The sequence below is a fragment of the Rhododendron vialii genome, chromosome 9a, assembly GCF_030253575.1.
Source record: "Rhododendron vialii isolate Sample 1 chromosome 9a, ASM3025357v1".
NCBI classification, from domain to species: domain Eukaryota; kingdom Viridiplantae; phylum Streptophyta; class Magnoliopsida; order Ericales; family Ericaceae; genus Rhododendron; species Rhododendron vialii.
The window spans coordinates 27,656,337-27,669,152 of NC_080565.1; the positions used below are offsets into that span (position 1 = coordinate 27,656,337).

General features: G+C 39.6%; 2 protein-coding genes and 1 pseudogene across 5 annotated transcripts; all 3 read left to right on the top strand.

Moving 5' to 3' along the window:
* The first annotated feature begins 709 nt into the window (after window positions 1-709).
* On the top strand, window positions 710-6,713 carry LOC131300609 (probable protein phosphatase 2C 15). Of its 4 annotated transcripts, none has more exons than XM_058326536.1 (9): window positions 710-1,175; window positions 1,315-1,753; window positions 2,418-2,589; window positions 2,710-2,863; window positions 2,942-3,005; window positions 3,669-3,776; window positions 4,109-4,234; window positions 4,420-4,652; window positions 6,244-6,713. In XM_058326536.1, exons 2-9 carry the CDS (start codon window positions 1,547-1,549, stop codon window positions 6,461-6,463), a joined length of 1,284 nt encoding a protein of 427 aa, XP_058182519.1. In that variant the 5' UTR covers window positions 710-1,175; window positions 1,315-1,546; the 3' UTR covers window positions 6,464-6,713. The 4 variants fall into 4 exon arrangements, with proteins under 4 accessions (XP_058182519.1, XP_058182520.1, XP_058182521.1 ...); XM_058326537.1 differs by having other exon boundaries at window positions 748-805; XM_058326538.1 differs by having other exon boundaries at window positions 804-1,753.
* Window positions 6,714-7,926: 1,213 nt separating this feature from the next.
* On the top strand, window positions 7,927-10,096 carry LOC131300612 (LEAF RUST 10 DISEASE-RESISTANCE LOCUS RECEPTOR-LIKE PROTEIN KINASE-like 2.4; annotated as a pseudogene).
* A 687-nt stretch (window positions 10,097-10,783) lies between these two features.
* On the top strand, window positions 10,784-12,544 carry LOC131300611 (flavonol sulfotransferase-like). Its single transcript, XM_058326540.1, has one exon. The coding sequence runs from the start codon at window positions 11,211-11,213 to the stop codon at window positions 12,345-12,347; it is 1,137 nt and encodes a 378-aa protein (XP_058182523.1). The 5' UTR covers window positions 10,784-11,210; the 3' UTR covers window positions 12,348-12,544.
* Window positions 12,545-12,816: the final 272 nt, after the last annotated feature.

Below are 12,816 nucleotides of genomic sequence, written 5' to 3' on the forward strand. Positions count from 1 at the left end.
TCCAAAGCGAGTATTGAAGGCGCGAGCACAGATTGAGAGCGGGGAGGCATTATGAAGGATTGCGTATTTATATGACTAAGCTCGAACCTAATGGGAAATGATTTTTTGCACTCCCGTTTTATCCTCTTTAACTCAGTTACCTTTTTTTCCTCTTGAAATGAAAAAAAAAAACATCATTCATGTGAGAAAAGCGAGTTAGGCGAGTTAGGCGAGTTCTTGTAAACTTCTTTATTTTTTTCGTTTTGTGTGTTTTTTGTATTTTTTGAATTTTTCTTAGACTCGCGTTATATTTTTTGGATTAATTATCAATCTCCATGAGATGAATCTAAAAAGTAAACAATTATGACCCAAAACAAAAAAAAAATCACTAAAGACAAAAGAAAGACCAAACTTTCTTTTTTTTGAAAAAAAATATTGTCTTATTATGAATTTTTTCCAACATCGGTCCACATTTTTATACTTTTCTGATTTGTATCATGGAGGCGAATAATTAATCCAAAAAATTACGAGGAAAAACTCAATAAAAAGTTGCGAAAAGTAAAAAATATACCAAAAAAAAATTTAGACAAAAAAGCTTACAAGAATTCCGCCTAAGTTAGAATATTGATAATTTCTCATGAATAAATATCTAAATTAATTAAGATAAAAAAAATCTAAATTAATTGAATGGAGTGAAAAAATTAGTACTGTTTCCGTTAATTAATAGGAAAACCTCTGTTTGGGTGTCTGGTGGAGGTGGGTGTTCTCCAACCTACCTGGCTTCTCATTCAAGAACTCCATTAAAGATATCTGTAAAATTAGAAGGGTATGTTCCCCATAACTTCGTATACATGCGTACATGTTCTCGCCATTTTTTTGTTATTTTTAATTAGAACCTGTTTGGGGATTACAGTTCATCTCTCGTCATCAATCCCGCGTTTTCTCTGCCGTGTAACATTTCTCCTGCTTCTTCTCGTTCATATGTAATCGCATTTTCGGTTCTCGGTAGCAATCAGATCTGCATTTCAAGCATTCTCTCGGTCTTGGGTTGGCTTAGGTCCAAGATTTTGCAAGTTTATTCCATTTTCATTGTTCGATTGTGAACCGTTTGATAAGGTCCGATCCTGGGCTTCGTTGCGTCGTGGAGGCGAGTCGGTACCGAATGGGTTGACACAAGATTCTCAAGAATTGATTTGGTGGGTCGAATAGGAAATTTTCTTTATATTTATTCTCTTTCATCAGATTTCCAGCATTTGCACCAAGCCCCCAACCAACAAATGGGTTTGTTCTGGATCTTGGCTTGACATTAGTATGTGTTTGTAACTTCTAATGCAGATGAAATTTGAAGCATCAAAGGGTTGACTTTGTCAAGTATTTGAATTGGGTTTGTTAGAATATTCTTTCTTGCATGGAGAAATTGATTCCAAAGTTGGAATCTTCGGGGAAGGCTTCCTTGTATGTTTTGATGAAATGTTCGACACAGAGGAAGTTGATCTGATTTGGGTATAAGGGATTAGAGAGTTCAGTGGCATTGGGGGAGCTGAGAGGGACTTCGTGTGTGTTAGATATGGGGTCTAGGGATGAGAGGCGCCCCCATAATCTTGTGCCTCTCGCTGCATTGATCAGTAGAGAGATGAGGAGCGAAAAGATGGAGAAGCCAACTTTGAGATATGGGTATGCTGCACAGTCTAGGAAAGGGGAGGATTATTTCTTGATGAAGACTGATTGCCAAAGGATTCAGGGGAATGCTGCTTCGGCATTTTCCGTTTTCGCCGTAAGTGATTTCGATGTTATTCTCTGATGTTTAAATACCATAAAGAGCTTAGGAATTGCGCATGATGTTCTTCTTTAGGCATTTAATAGCTCAATTGTGTTGTTTATCTTCTTTAGGCATTGATCTCTTTGTTCTTCTTTAGGCATTTAATAGCTCAGTTGTGCTGTTTATCTTCTTTAGGCATGTTCGAATCCAATATACTTTTGGGTTTGGATTGGTTGATTCACTCTTAATGTTTTGACTCAGTGGTGTAGCCAGGAATATGCATAATTGGGGCACTATAAAAATAAAAACTCTGGTGACAGCCAACCTCTGAATCCATCGACCCAACAATTGGTATTGCAAAGATAGTGTCATTAAGCACTAATGGATGTTGTGTGAGCTAGTTGGCTCAACTATATGAAAAGCAATTATTGTTTGATTCAAGTAATACTAAAGCTATCAATTTTTTATACAAAAAAGCCTAAAACTAAAACTTAAAAAAATTGCAGTGGCGCCTGTGCCCAGGTGGTTCTTGAGTGGCTCCACCACCGTGTTTTGTTGAGGATTACTGCCAATATACTTGTCTACAAGACATTAAGGACTATTAAAGCTGTGGAATCCTTATGCTGTGTCCAAAGAATAATTTTAGTTTCTTAACCATGGTTTTTTGTTTTATTTTCAGATTTTTGACGGGCACAATGGGAGTGCTGCGGCAACATTCTCAAGGGATAACTTGTTGAATCATGTGCTGGGTGCTTTTCCTCGTGGACTTGGGCGGGATGAGTGGCTTCAAGCTTTACCTCGGGCATTAGTTGCAGGTTTTGTGAAGACTGACAAGGAGTTCCAGAGTAGAGGTACATTAGTTTGGCATTTCTTCAGGGTTTTTTGGTCCTCTCTCCTTTCGGTGTTATCAATGTGGTTCTAAGTTGAGAAAAAAAATTAAGGTTTTCTTTTCTCGTAATCATTTCCTTCAGGGGAAACTTCTGGAACTACAGTTACATTTGTAATAGTTGACAGATGGACTGTGACAGTTGCATCTGTTGGAGACTCCCGTTGCATTTTAGACACTCAAGGGGGTGCTGTCTCTGAGTTGACAGTTGATCATAGACTTGAAGAAAATGTGGAGGAGTGAGTGTTTACTTTTCACCCTTTTGTGATTTGTCTCTCTCTAGTGGCAAGATTTATTTGGCTTTGTTGCAATTGCAGGAGGGAACGTGTAACTGCTAGTGGGGGCGAAGTTGGGAGGCTTAGCATCGTTGGCGGTTTAGAGGTGAGGTGTTTCTTGTTCAAAGGGTATATATATAATATATATAATATATTGGTCAATTGGGTAAAGAAGTTCATTTGGTTGCATCAAAATAAAGGAAGTAGTACCTTTGGCTGGTATATGTGAGGTGGTGTTTGATTTGGTTCTCTCCAAATGGATCTCGGACTCGGATCTAGGACTGAGCTCCTCCTCTTGACCTAGATCTGCAAAACAAGGCACCACCGTTAGTGCCTGACCGGCCGGTGATGACCGGGGAGACACTCCTACAGCTAAGTATTTGCTTTAGGAGAGAAGAAAAGAGCTTTTGGTAAGTAGGAACGGCATACCTCTTTAGCGAGTAACGTCGTGCTAGGCACATGCCCTTACTTACCACCTGGAATGACGTCGTGCATCACACCGACTGTGACGGTTATGCTCACTTGCTCGAACTGTCTTTCCGATAGATACACGGATTGTCTTTCCTTGGCTCGGGGTGACCTGTGCTCGACCCGGCTCAGTCCAGCCCTTTCGGATTGGGCGCTTGGGCTGTGTGGGACAGTGCACCTGCGTGCCGGCCCAAGCGCTGCCTCATCCTAATAAGGCTGCTGATCGGTTAGGTCCATTTGGGCTTCTTATTTCGGCCCACTACAGTATTTTGAATGGTTACTGATATATCTGCTTTTACAGGTTGGTCCCCTACGTTGCTGGCCTGGAGGTTTATGCCTTTCAAGATCAATTGGAGATATGGATGTTGGAGAATTTATTGTTCCAATACCTTTTGTTAAACAAGTGAAGGTATCTTGCTCTTCAATCATGTTTTTGTTGCTTGATGTTTTGTTTTTCACTATTATTTCTCTCCTAGCTTTAGTCAGGGTACTTTAATTATATCATTTATGGCATAATGATATTGATATTAATTCATTTGGAGTAGAGGTGCTCATTCTCTCTCTCTCTCTCTCAGTAGTTTGCAACTTAACTGTTTGCTTTATGTGCTATGCTTTGAGTGTTCATTTTATGTCATAGGTATTTCATATGCCCGCTAAATCATTCTTTTAGTATCTATGGCTTTGAAGTTCATTCTATTGTTACCTTGAGCTCTGAATTATTCTTTGTTATGACATAAAAAGTTATCGAGTGCTGGAGGAAGGCTTATAATTGCTTCTGATGGCATATGGGATGCATTATCCTCAGAATTGGCTGCAAAAGCTTGCCGTGGCTTGCCTGCTGAACTTGCTGCTAGGCAAGTTGTGAAGGTAAATTAAAAACTCTAGTATCCTCAATATTCTACTTCGTTGTGGTACTGCGCATAACCTTCCACATATAATAAGCATAATTTTTATTGGCATTAACTAGATTGTATTGTATTGATGCCGGTGTACGTTTGGTGAATCAACTTCCACAAAACTTTCTTATTGCATTTTATGGAATGGTTTCCTAGGAAGCACTGAAGACAAGGGGATTGAAAGACGATACAACATGCATAGTTGTTGACATAATTCCTCCTGATAATTCAATACAGCCTCTACCTACTCCGAAAAAGCAAAACAAGCTCAGAGCTCTATTCTTCAGAAAGAAGTCCCATGATTCTGCTAACAAACTATCTAAGAAGCTATCAGCTGTAGGTATCGTAGAAGAAATATTTGAAGAAGGCTCAGCAATGCTTGCTGAAAGGTCAGCATTTTGTCCTTTAGGTCTTTCTTATACTTATTTTTTTATTTCGCAAACAATCTAGGAAGCAAACAGCTATTGACTGCAACCATATTTTGTTACTTTGTTTCTTCGTTTTCTAGCTTCTTTCCCTGGAAGTTATCGGGTTAGATATGTTGATGTTTGGGTTTCTTATATGGAAAGGGAAAAGAAGCGATTCATTGGAGGGAAGAGGATTACATTGAATCTGTATTTACTTTCTGTTGTTTGAGGTGAAATTACAGGAGTAATCTTGCTGAAAATCTTGGATGGGTGTTTTGCTCAGACTCTAATGTAATAGTGAATCTGACCTTGATTGTATTACTGGATGCCTTGAGTAAAATTGGAGAGCAACGATCAATTGGGGCTTCCAATGTGCAAATACCTGTAAACAAACATGTTTGAGGAACATGAATGATACACTGAAAATGCCCATAGACCACTGAATTCACGTGGCGAGGGGGAGTTTAATCACTTCACTCACTGAACTCTCACATCAAAAGGTTTTGTGATTAATTATGGAGGTTACTAGTAGGGGAATGGGAATGTAGAGAAGTTTTCGGATTTCAATTTTGTTATGATTTGTTTACACTCTGAACTTGTGGGAAATGGAGAATTCTCATGCTTGAACCTATCACGTGTAACTATGGTAAAGTATCCTCCACCTGCTGCCCAGCCCCACCAACAATTGACATAATTTATCCACCGCCTGGTCAAGGGAATACAGTACATCCTTGTATGGTTTTGAGTTGGATCTGTAAGATTGCTCATCATAAGGCCTGGCTGGAACCTGAGCTCTCCTAATGGTGGTTTAAAACTCTATGAAGATCATGTATCCCAGTGTTTGGCACAGCACCAGCATTTAATTGTTGGAGTCCCACTTAATTGTTGGACACAAATCCTCTTTGCTCATACAAGTATCCAGCATGGGTACTTTCTGCCTTCAGAAATGTGACATAGCTTCACATGATTTTGTGTTTTTGTCCGTTTGGCATTTCTTAGAGGATTTTCTTTACCCATGAGTTTTCTGATAGGACTTAAGGCAGAAGAGAAAAGTGTGGGTAATTGGGCTTGCATCAAATTTTGTGATGATCATAAGTTGAGGACGATGTGGAGAATTATGAGCCAAAATTCTAGGCTGTATATACATCGAGAACATCAAGGGCTTGTTCGTTTTGGATTTTGGATTTTGAGTGGAGAGAGATAGAGAGAATAATGATTGAGAGAAAATTTATTGGGAACTATGCGCAGAGAGAGAGTCCAAAATCTCAAATCCCAAACCAAACAAGCTCCAAGAGTGTGAAGTTTTAAAATGAACGAGAGTATCTCTGGATACCAAAATGGTTGACCATATAAGTTTAAAGTGCGTATTTCAGTTGTCTCATTTAATGTATTTCCCTACTTTAGAATATTCTTGTTTTCAGAATTGGAATTGAATTTTCTAGATGCCCTGCAACATCTTGAATTTTCTTTATTTAGTCGGCGTTTGAGTCAAAAAGCTTTCCTTAAACTCTCAATTTGTCATTTTTCTTCAGTTGCATCTATGGCTTATATTTTGTTTCCTGGGTAATTGCAGATTAGGAAGTGGTGAGTGTAGCAGTCAATCAACAACTGGTCTGTTCATATGTGCTGTTTGCCAAGTTGACCTTGCTCCAAGTGAGGGTATATCTGTTCATGCTGGTTCTATTTTCTCCATGAGCTCCAAGCCGTGGCAAGGTCCTTTCCTTTGCGCTGATTGCCGTGATAAGAAGGATGCCATGGAAGGAAAACGACCCAGTGGAGTTAAAGTGGCATGATTTTGTTATTTCTACATCTTAATTTTAATTCACCATTCTTTATAATCCTCATTCTTCTAGCCTAGGCCAGGTAATTGTTTTAGTTATAAATTTGATGTTGCTTTGCATGTACATGTAATTTTTCCAAAAACTGATATAGCTCAAGTTCTAGCAAATGTTTCGGAATTCTTGATTGCTGGAAGTAATCGGCTATGTGTAACCTTCTATGAGTATCTCTTGCAACCGTGTATATAAGTAAATTCATTTGTCCTATCTGGTATCTTTTTAGTTCAATCCTCAACCTTGAGGAATCCCATATTGTTAAATCGCAACTAAACCCAGTAGGGTAGCGGGGCGTCTTCACACACACACACACACACACACACACACACACACACAGAGCTGAACTATTTTTATCAATCTTTATTCGTAATTCTTGCCAGTAAGAATGAAGTGTCAGTGACCTTTCTAAAAATTTGGGCCATTTTGATAAGTTGTTTGCAATCAAGTGATCAAATCATCTCATTTTGCATTTATTTGGTGTACACCTATTTTCCTTATGCAGTGTTCCATTTTGTGAACCTCATTATACTGTTGTTGCTTCGTGCCCAAAGTCGCCACCATAACCTTATCGCTACCACTTATTTCTCACAAGGGGGCTAGTGCTCTTTGTTTGTTAAGTTTAGAAACCTTTCTTACCTGATTTGTCTATGGTCGGTCCATCCAGCTACAATGGGTGCTTTTTGAGATAGATGGTTGTGAACCGGTCAACTACTTTTGGAGCTTTGACATTTCAGAAAGCCTGCATATTTTTCTGGAATAGACTTCTTGGGTAATTTCATGTTTGATAGCAGAATAAAGAAAGATAGTGAGAACTTTGAACAGTCAACGAGTCAGGTTTGTGGTGCCGGGTGAAATTAGGGAGGTGCGTGGGAAGGAAACTCCCTAGTCCCGAGTGCTGACTATTACAATGAACAAGGAGGAGGCCCATTTGGTTCTATTCTTGCAAGCCTTCCTATGTTAATATCTCCAAAAAGCTGTGGTGGTTGTTTTCGCATTGCTCAGTTGAAAATATAGCACTGGGTGTTCCCTCTTTTTTGGCTTTGTGTCTTATATTCCATCAGCTGCTTCTTCACTCTGCTGGGGAAAACAACTTATGCCCAGGTTCATATGACTGTGGAAGTCATGGGCAGACTGAACACCCTTACTCCCACACTATGTATCCCCAGTGTGGGTTTTTCACCGTTGATTGTAGCGCATCACTTCCGAAACTCAATTTGGGGGTGGAGGGACTTTGGTATGAAGTAGCGGCAATTTTCTCGATGGATTCTGTTTATGCTAATGACCCACGCCTAGGAGACCTCATCGATACAAACAGTTGTGATGTTATCAGTTTCTACTTGAACATGACTCTCGTGAGTAAGCCTTCTATTTCCTTTACAAGGCCCCCCTGGTCTCACCTTGCTCAAATGCTCCATTGTCAGTGCTCAACTTGATCAGCAGACAGATGACTTCTCTATTGGCAATGCAATTTACAGAGGCTGCCATGGCTACACTGTCTATTGTGAATTTCCTCCTAATATAATTTGGTTACAGCTTTTGGCGACTTTCCTCCCAATTGTGTAGCTATTCAACTGCCAGTGGTATCAGAAACTGAAGACCAAAATGCCAGTGATCTGTTCACTGCGTTGTCTTCCGAGTTCTCTGTTGGATTTCATGTGTGAAAGGCATGTCATAAGTGTTGCCAAAAGGGAGGCCGATGTAGTCGTGACACCCCCGAGTTCCAGTGCATAAAGGACAAAGAAGGTATTTGCACTTTTGCATATGCATATTACTATTTCGGTTTTCATACAAACCGAATCCAAAGCCTTTTAAGGGTAGCAGTCTAGTTGTGGATGTTTCCTGACCTAGTTGTGGATGTTTCCTGACCTAGCTGTGGGTATTGCTTATGCTCTATTTATTTTCTTCTTCTTCCCCCTTCTTTGTTGGTATGTCTAACTGATTATTTTCTCCTTGACATCGGCTGCAGGAAGAAGAAAATTATCATTGATTTGTGGAACAGGCAATATGCCTCTTTCTCCAATAACTGTTAGGACAAGTATGTACTTGTTAAGGTGCTTGTTTGATTCCTGTGCTTTTTTATTAGCTTAATTTCTTTCTAATATATTTTGATTGCAACTGCTTCAGCTGCTGGTGGAACTGGATTTTCGTAATAGTAAGTTCTGTGTCGTAAGAGAAAATAGCTCTAAGTGAATTCAACGGATTTTTTTGAAGAACAAACATAGAACTACCAATACGTTGAGGCTTTTCTAAAGATTTGTGGGTCTATTTCTCCAGAAATATACACTTATTCGGATGTTGAGAAAATGACCAAGTCCTTCAAAATTAAACTAGGTCAGGTTGGCTATGGTTGTGTCTTCAAAGGAAAGTTAGAGAATGGCTGCTTTGTGGCTGTGACGGTCCTGAAAGGATTGAAAGGCAGCAGAGAAGAGTTCATTAATGAGGTTGCAATGATTAGCGGAACTTCTCACGTCAATGTTGTCACTCTTCTAGGGTTCTGTTTTGAGGGTCACAGAAGAGCTCTCATAAATGAATTCATGCCTAGGGATTGCGTGAGAAATTCATATATCATGGTGATTCCTCAACATATCGCCAGTTGGGTTGGGAATCATTGTACCAAATTGCAGTTGGCATTGCCCAAGGATTGGGGTACTTACACCATGGTTGCAACACACGAATTTTTCATTTTGAAATAAAGCCTGTTCATATTCTTTTGGACGAGGACTTCTGCCCAAAGATCTCGGACTTTGGCTTGCTAAACTGTGCCCGCGGGAAGAGAGTATCATATCATTGTTGGGTGCCAGAGAGACCTCCGGCTATACAGCCCCAGTGGTATTTAGCAGAACCTTCGGGGCAGTTTCACACAAGTCTGACGTGTAAAGCTATGGAATGAGGGTTCTAGAAAAGGTTGGAGAAAGAAAGAATATTAGTGTTGAGGTTGATTGTACGAGCGAAGTATACTTTCCACATTGGATATTCAATCGTCTTGAGCTAGATGAAGAACTTGACTTGCAAGGCATTATGAATGATGAGGCAAATGATAATGCGAGGAAGATGATTATAGTTTGCTTGTGGTGCATACAAACAGATCCTTCCTCCGGCTATCAATAAGTCGGGTGGCGGAGATGCTAGAAGGTAGCACCGAATCGTGCAAATCCCACCTAAGCCTTTCTTGTCTTCTCCCTCGAGAGCACCAGCTGATTCTTAAACTACACACTTGTCCTGACATTGTGACAAGGCATGATTCAATTTCTACCTCAAAGATCAAATGAGCCCCCCACATGTACGTTGCATTGGTTTTCCTTTTTTTCTTTTTTTGAACGGCAACGTTGTATCTCTTATATTCTTGTGTGTCTATCCACGTACACATACTCAAATCTTGGTGAGTTCGTAATGTAACTTGTTGTAATTCAGTCTTGGAGGCGTATAAGTTATGTTACGTGTTCTATTTTTATAAAGCCCGGCCAGTTATGTGATAGAGGTCTGCCAAGGTCTAAATAAGTTGCCGAGCTGCCAATGTCATGTTCTTTGTACATTGTATGGTTTGGTAGGGTTTGTTAGGCTGCAATTCCCAAGGGGTTAAAAGTGAGGGGGGGGGGGGATTGAGGGTTGGAAAGAAGGCTGGGGATTCTTTCATTCAGTGAGATTGAAAGACTAATGGTATCTTTTATAGTATTTGAGAAAGGGGAAAAAAGAAAAGAAAAAGGAATACAGTTTTATCTACTCAAGGTCCAAGATGTATAATAGAAATTAACTATCACAAAGACAATCTCTATTGGCTAAAGAACCCTTGCAAATCTCCTATGTTGGTTACCAACCGTTGTGGGGCCCACCTAGACTTCTTTTATCCGGTTTCCCAACAAGTAGGGGCTCTTTTAGTTATGCATAAAGAGAATTGTGAAGCGCTGGTTTTCCTCTCCTACTTTGTTTTTGGTCTAGCAAAAACAAGCTACGGAAATACATTATTAAACTGAGATGTAAAAATTAGTTGCCATAAGTTGTGTCAATTTGTCTGCATAAGGCCAATTAAGGAGATTAAGCTCTCACCGAGACTCTAACTTGCTCGGAATAACCTTGTGTTTATATATGGCTAAATAAATAAGAGGTTGTCTAATCCATATGTTCGAGGTTCAACCGGATCCCTCAATCGGTAGAATGTCGATGAATTTCTAGTACTTTTTTGAAACCATTGTTAGCCCACAAATGAGAAGGCCAAAACTGTTTTTGTTAATGCCAAAATTATAGTGCATAAAACCCTTGTACCTTACACATGGTACAAGTCTTTTGTGCTCTAGAATTTTGGCACTAACAAAAAGAGTTTTGGCATTATCGGATTTTTATTGCCAGTTTAATGGTTGTAAGCATTCTAGAATGATACTATAAATTTGCCAGATAACAAGATCTGTAACTGTGAAAGTGTTCTACAAGAAAGTAACGTATGTTTTAAGTGCATTTTGAATGAGTTTTTAAGTTTATTTAATGATACGTTTAGTTCCATCTGCTATGCACATGCAATTTTCTTCCACTTTCCTCTCTCTCTCTCTCTCTCTCTGAGTTTTGCCATGAATGCTTTTCTGCATGAATCCTTCTTCAATTAGTCCACAAATATCTTTATTCCCTTTTTAATGGTTGTAAGCATTGTCGAATGATATAAATTTTCCTAATAACATGACCTGTAACTGTAAAGTGTTCTATAAGACTATAACTTATGAAGTGCAGTTTTAATGAGTCTTTAAGTTTATTTAATAATACGTTTACTTCCATCTACATTGCACCTGCAATTTTCTTCCACTTTTCATCTCTCTCTCTCTCTCTCTCTCTCTCTCTGAGTTTTAGCATGAATGCTTTTCTGCATGAATCCTCCTTCAATTACGAACGTTGTTATGAACCTGAGAATACCAAAAAGAAATTCAAAGAGATTATCAGGACAGCTCCCAGAAACAGTGATTGGACAGCTTTTACAGATCTTTTCCAGTATGAAGGTTTCTGGCACTCCCCTAGATTCTTAGAAGGAACCATATTAGCTCAAGAACTCTTCCAGGCTCGACCATGCGATATCATCTTATGCAGTGCCCCTAAAACTGGTACCACGTGGCTCAAGGCTCTAACTTTTGCTATTATGAACAGAGCCCCCTGCTTAGATGATTCGAAGAATCCTTTGCTCTTCGCCACCCCACATGAATGTGTTCCATACTTGGAAGTAGACATCTTCCAAAACAAACCCAATCGGTACCCGGATTCCCCCCTCCTGGCTACTCACCTCCCTTTCGATTCCCTACCAAATTCTGTAGCAGATTCTGATTGTAAACTTGTTTACATATGTCGCGACCCTAAGGACGTGTTTGTTTCTCTTTGGCACTTCATAGGAAATGTGAAAGCCAAGGAAGAGGGGTACTTATTCCCCTTGGAAAAAGCCTTTGAGTTGTTCTGCCAAGGGGCTTCACTCAATGGGCCTTATTGGGACCACGTTTTGGGGTACTGGAAAGCAAGTTTAGAGTTTCCCAAGAAGATATTATTCTTGAAATATGAGGATTTGAAGAGGGAAACTGAATTCTATTTAGAAAGATTAGCCGAGTTCATAGGACATCCGTTTTCTGCAAACGAGAGGCGAGAGGGTGCAGTAGAGAAGATTATGCAACTGTGCAGTTTTCAGAATTTGAGCAAGTTGGAGGTGAATAAAACCGGAGAGTACGCCATTTTCTCATCAGTTGTTGTAGAGAATAGCAAGTACTTTAGGAAGGGCGAGGTTGGAGATTGGAAGAACTGCCTTACCGGAGAGATGAAAGATCATATCGATGGGATCACAGAGGAGAAGTTGAGAGGTTCTGGCTTGACATTTGATTAGTTAGAAGTCAAAGTCTCTTTTCTTTTTTGGTTAGTAGTCTGTATTTCTAGTGGAAAGTAGATTTCTTATGAAACTATAATGAGGTGCATTTGAAAGGAAAAGGAAATACAATTCCCATGGTCGCCGTGAGTCATTTCTAATATTTGCCATTAGTCAAAAAAAGGAGGTGTGGATTGTAAAAGAGGAGTGAAATTCATTTTTAGAAATCTAACTTCATAAAATTTCTCCTTTGTCTCTCTCTTTAAAAATATAGAATCCAAACACTGGAAGAGTGACTGCCTCCCAGTGCTGAGTGTATAGCAGATGGTCTAGTTCCCCAACTACTAGCCTAAATGTTGGGGTCCGCCGATAGTGGTGGGGTTTTGTGAGAGATACTTATAGCGTTGGGTGTTTTGTGTATTTTACCCGGAGCCTTATATGTAGCTTGTAGACCCTATTAGGGTTAGAGTGTGACATAATGTGAGGGAAA

Coding starts and splice junctions, on each gene's coding strand:
- LOC131300609 (XM_058326536.1), top strand. CDS start 1,547: ATGGGGTCTAGGGATGAGAGGCGCCCCCATAATCTTGTGCCTCTCGCT. Junction 2,864..2,941: donor CTTGAAGAAAATGTGGAGGA/GTGAGTGTTTAC, acceptor TTGCAATTGCAG/GAGGGAACGTGTAACTGCTA. Junction 3,777..4,108: donor CTTTTGTTAAACAAGTGAAG/GTATCTTGCTCT, acceptor TGACATAAAAAG/TTATCGAGTGCTGGAGGAAG.
- LOC131300611 (XM_058326540.1), top strand. CDS start 11,211: ATGAAGTGCAGTTTTAATGAGTCTTTAAGTTTATTTAATAATACGTTT.